Source organism: Rattus norvegicus, chromosome 15 (assembly GCF_036323735.1).
Source record: "Rattus norvegicus strain BN/NHsdMcwi chromosome 15, GRCr8, whole genome shotgun sequence".
Taxonomy (NCBI): Eukaryota; Metazoa; Chordata; class Mammalia; order Rodentia; family Muridae; genus Rattus; species Rattus norvegicus.
The window spans coordinates 26366841-26371527 of record NC_086033.1 but is presented as its reverse complement, the minus strand read 5'-3'; the positions used below and the strand labels follow the sequence as shown (position 1 = coordinate 26371527).

General features: G+C 40.1%; 1 protein-coding gene across 1 annotated transcript; it reads left to right on the top strand.

The window, feature by feature from the left end:
- Positions 1 to 3449: 3449 nt before the first annotated feature.
- Olr1633 (olfactory receptor 1633) lies at positions 3450 to 4382 on the top strand. The gene has a single exon (NM_001000835.1). It carries the CDS (start codon positions 3450 to 3452, stop codon positions 4380 to 4382), a length of 933 nt encoding a protein of 310 aa, NP_001000835.1.
- The last annotated feature ends 305 nt before the right edge of the window (positions 4383 to 4687 follow it).

Sequence of the window (4687 nt, the reverse complement as noted above, 5' to 3'; positions counted from 1 at the left end):
TCCTTCTCCTTCTCCTTCTCCTTCTCCTTCTCCTTCTCCTTCTCCTTCTCCTTCTCCTCCTCCTCCTCCTCCTCCTCCTCCTCCTCCTCCTCCTCCTCCTCCTCCTCCTCCTCCTTCTTCTTCTTCTTCTTCTTCTTCTTCTTCTTCTTCTTCTTCTTCTTCTTCTTCCTCTTCTTCTTCCTCTTCTTCTTCCTCTTCTTCTTCTTTCTCCTCCTCCTCCTCCTCCTCCTCCTCTTCTTCTTCTTGTTCTTCTTGTTCTTCTTCTTGTTCTTCCTCTTCTTCCTCTTCTTCCTCTTCTTCCTCTTCTTCCTCTTCTTCCTCTTCTTCCTCTTCCTCCTCCTCCTCCTCCTCCTCCTCCTCCTCTTCTTCTTCTTCTTCTTCTTCTTCTTCTTCTTCTTCTTCTTCTTCCTCTTCTTCCTCTTCTTCCTCTTCTTCCTCTTCTTCCTCTTCCTCCTCCTCCTCCTCCTCCTCCTCTTCTTCTTCTTCTTCTTCTTCTTCTTCTTCTTCTTCTTCTTCTTCTTCTTCTTCTTCTTCTTCTTCTTCTTCTTCTTCTTCTTCTTCTTCCTCTTCTTCCTCTTCTTCCTCTTCTTCCTCTTCTTCCTCTTCTTCCTCTTCTTCCTCTTCTTCCTCTTCTTCCTCTTCCTCTTCCTCTTCCTCTTCCTCTTCCTCTTCCTCTTCCTCTTCCTCTTCCTCTTCCTCTTCCTCTTCCTCTTCCTCTTCCTCTTCTTCTTCTTCTTCTTCTTCTTCTTCTTCTTCTTCTTCTTCTTCTTCTTCTTCTTCTTCTTCTTCTTCTTCATTATAGCACAGACACGAGACTTGAAGTAGTGCAAATCTTTGTTCTCAGGGGTCACAAATGCTCCATCCTTCCTTTGAATCTGTGTGGTTTGCTACATCGGAAACTTCTTTTTCTAACATTTCTGGTGACCTCCAATACCCACAATAGGAGATCTAAAATTGACAGATATCTGAACATATATAAACCATTGTTTTTAAATCTGTTTTAAAGGCCATATTTTAATTATTTTTAAACTTATGTGTATGTGACAAGAGGAGAGGCAGGAATATGCGTGCAGGTGCCTGTGGATGCCAGAGGCACTTGATACTACTGGAACTAAACTATCAGAACTAAACTTCCAGGTACTTAAGAGCTGCTCAACTTGGGCTCTGAGAACTGAACTCAGATCCTCTACAAGAGCAGTATGTGCTCCTAACCACTGAGTGCTTCTCAAGCCCCCTCAAGACTTTTCATTGGATCATTAAATATTAACCTATTATAAAACTATTATTGCTAAAATTCAAATAGCTGCACAGTTTATTTGTTCTATTAATAGAACAAATTTTTTGGTCATTGATACATAATTTACTGTTTAAATATTTGAAAATGGCTTTTCACTTTCTCTAAGAAAATTAAATCCACCAGATGAAATGGGAGAGAAATCTCCCTCCATTTCGTCTCAGATCCCTTTATAAACTTACCTTCATTTTTTCTTACCCTTAAAGTTCACCAAGATGTGGCTGAAAAAACACTTTCTTCTCCAGATGTTTCAGGTTTGACCCAGCTCTGACCATTGTAGCCTCCCAGGGACCTGCACAAACCCACATAGGAACATAAATATATACATAATTTATAAAAATAAGCCTCAAAAAAGATAATAAAGAATCTCATTTTTTCATTTCACCTAGGTGGGACTGTGAGTATTATACTTAATATATATGAAAAAGATAAATTTTTTGGTATGCTAGCTAGACAGCTAGTATGGTATAGGAAAGCTTTGGGAGAGAGGGCAGTGACAGATTCAGAAGTAATAACAGTACTGTTTATAGCATGGAATACTGCGTTGGGATGAAGGACTTTCTGCTTTTCAATAGTACTTTTATTATTTCAGTGAGTTTCTTTGTATAATAGGCTCCTGATATACAATTTGTTCTTTGTGAAGAAAGGCAGTGGAGGTTGGCCAGAGCTGCTGTGCATGTAATTTCCAGATATACGATTTATTTTTTGTAAAAAAGTGATAGGCAATTAAAGTTGGTGCTGGATGATCAAAGTTCAGTCCTTGTCAAAGGCTTCAGCCATCGGTCACCAAACTTCAGCTATGCAGTACCAAGTTTGTTCCTGAATTCCACAGCAAACAGTTTGAGATTTCTGAACCAGCCTTGTGAAAATACCATAACGAGGACTAGCTTGCTTTTCTGCGTTAAAGAGAGGTTAGAGTAGCAGCTGTAATCATGAAGACTTCTGATCCCAGAGAAGCAGAGTGCGATGGAAGTGGTTGGGTTATGAAATGGCATCTGTAGAAGGTCAATGGTCTGTGAGGAAGCATCACGGATATTGTAGAGGCTGGAGGGAGAACACAGACTGGTAAACTAAAGGAGGCTTTTATAAATGGCATATTTAGCTATATACTGATGATTGAACCTCAGTTTCAGAGTTTTGGGAATGAAAATAAGGCAGATGGCTCAGTGGACAGGAGGACTTACTGCTCTTGCAGTGGACCTAGGTTCATTTTCCAACACCTACATAGTGGTTCACAACCATCTGTAACTCCAGTTATAGGGAACCCTCTTCCTACCTTTGCACACACACATGGTACACATACACACATGCAGCTGAAACACTCACACAGAAAAAAATTGATCACAGGTAGCCATGAAGATCCATAAGTTCAGTCGTAGGCCAGCTGCTTCACAAGTTGCTTTTAAATGACTCCTGTGCCCATGAAGCATTTGAGGAATACAATCACAATTTATGAGAATAGAGGAGAAGGAGCTGGTTGGCACCCATAGTCAAAGACTTTGGTGTAGTTTGAGGAATACTAATGGAGTAGCCCAAACTGTTAACACATTTTTTAAATTCAGGATTGTGTCTCACTAAGACAAAAAAAGTTCACAGACTCAAGAGGAAGATCACTCAACCAGTAAATTTATCAGATAGCAAAGGATGAGAAATCCATGCAGATGAGAGAAGCTGTAAGGTTAAAAAACTACTCAAACACCAGGGCCTAGGGGGCATTTATGCCATCAAAGATGAATGGTGGAGTAAAGAAGTAAAAGCACAAGATGGCTCTCCTCTTCCTGGCTCCAGACTCAGTAATGGATTATTGAAAGGCCATAGACTCTGTAAATGCTTTAGTATAGAGGTTAGTGCTGGGGAATCGTAATGTAGGGCTATTCGTGTCTATATGGTCAGTGATCTTCATCATAACTATCTCTAATTACCTAGATCCATTTCTTGATCCTCAAGAAGTAGAAAAGAAAGAGGTTCATATAGAAACATACTCAATCCAAAATAATTGGGTTGGTTCCATCTATCTTTAGAATATTCTTGTCTTTCCTTGTAGAACTTAAGTTTGACATTCATAAAGACCTTCAGATATGTTAAAAGCAAGCAGATTTGGGTTAAACTCATGGTATTTTCCCTCCTCGGATATTTCCTCAGATATGTAGCTCCTATGAACCTATCAACGACACATGTAACTGAATTTGTTCTCTTGGGATTCCCTGGTTCCTGGAAGACACAAATTTTTCTCTTCGTGTTGTTTTTGGTGTTTTATGTCTTGACCTTGTTGGGAAATGGAGCCATCATCTGTGCAGTAAGATGTGACTCACGTCTACATACCCCCATGTACTTCCTCCTGGGAAATTTTGCCTTCCTTGAAATCTGGTATGTTTCCTCCACTGTTCCTAACATGCTAGCCAACATTCTGTCTAAGACCAAAGCCATCTCATTTTCAGGGTGCTTCCTGCAGTTCTACTTCTTCTCTTCGCTGGGTACAACTGAATGTCTCTTCCTGGCAGTAATGGCTTATGATAGGTACCTGGCCATTTGCCGCCCATTACATTACCCTGTCATCATGACTAGGAGGCTTTGTTGCATTCTGGTATCATCATGCTGGCTCATTGGATTCCTTGGATACCCAATCCCTGTCTTCTCCATCTCCCAACTTCCATTCTGTGGTTCTAATATCATTGATCACTTCCTCTGTGACATGGACCCATTGATGGCTTTGTCCTGTGCCCCAGCTCCTATTACTGAATTTATTTTTTATGCCCAAAGTTCCTTTGTCCTCTTTTTCACTATTTCATACATTCTTTGGTCTTACATTTTGTTGCTCAGGGCTGTTTTTCAGGTTCCTTCTGCAGCTGGCCGGCGAAAGGCCTTCTCTACCTGTGGTTCCCATTTAGTTGTTGTGTCACTCTTCTATGGGACAGTAATGATAATGTATGTGAGTCCTACATATGGCATTTCAACGTTGATGCAGAAGATCCTTACCCTTGTATACTCTGTAATGACTCCTCTCTTTAATCCTCTCATTTATAGCCTTCGTAACAAGGACATGAAACTTGCTCTGAGGAAAGTTTTGCTAGGAATGAGAATTGTCTAAAATATATAAGTCAAAGCAATGACATACTTACATGTTCTAATAAAGAACCAACTGGAGATCTGTCATGATGTATCAATTGAGTCACCTGTCTTTGCTCTTTGCTGTATATATATTTTTTTGAAATAAGGATCCATGTAACCCTGGCTAGCCTCAAATTCATTCGCCTAAGATTACTTTGAAAAGATCTGATTCCTCTGTCTCCATATTCCAATTACTAGGATTACTACTGTGTTCCACCAGGCCAGGCTTTGAATTTGTTTTCCACACCCAGTGATATTTTTTCAAAGCCTAAATAAAATGTGATT

What these genes read in the sequence shown, in the direction of transcription:
- Olr1633 (NM_001000835.1), top strand. Translation starts at nt 3,450, where the DNA reads ATGAACCTATCAACGACACATGTAACTGAATTTGTTCTCTTGGGATTC.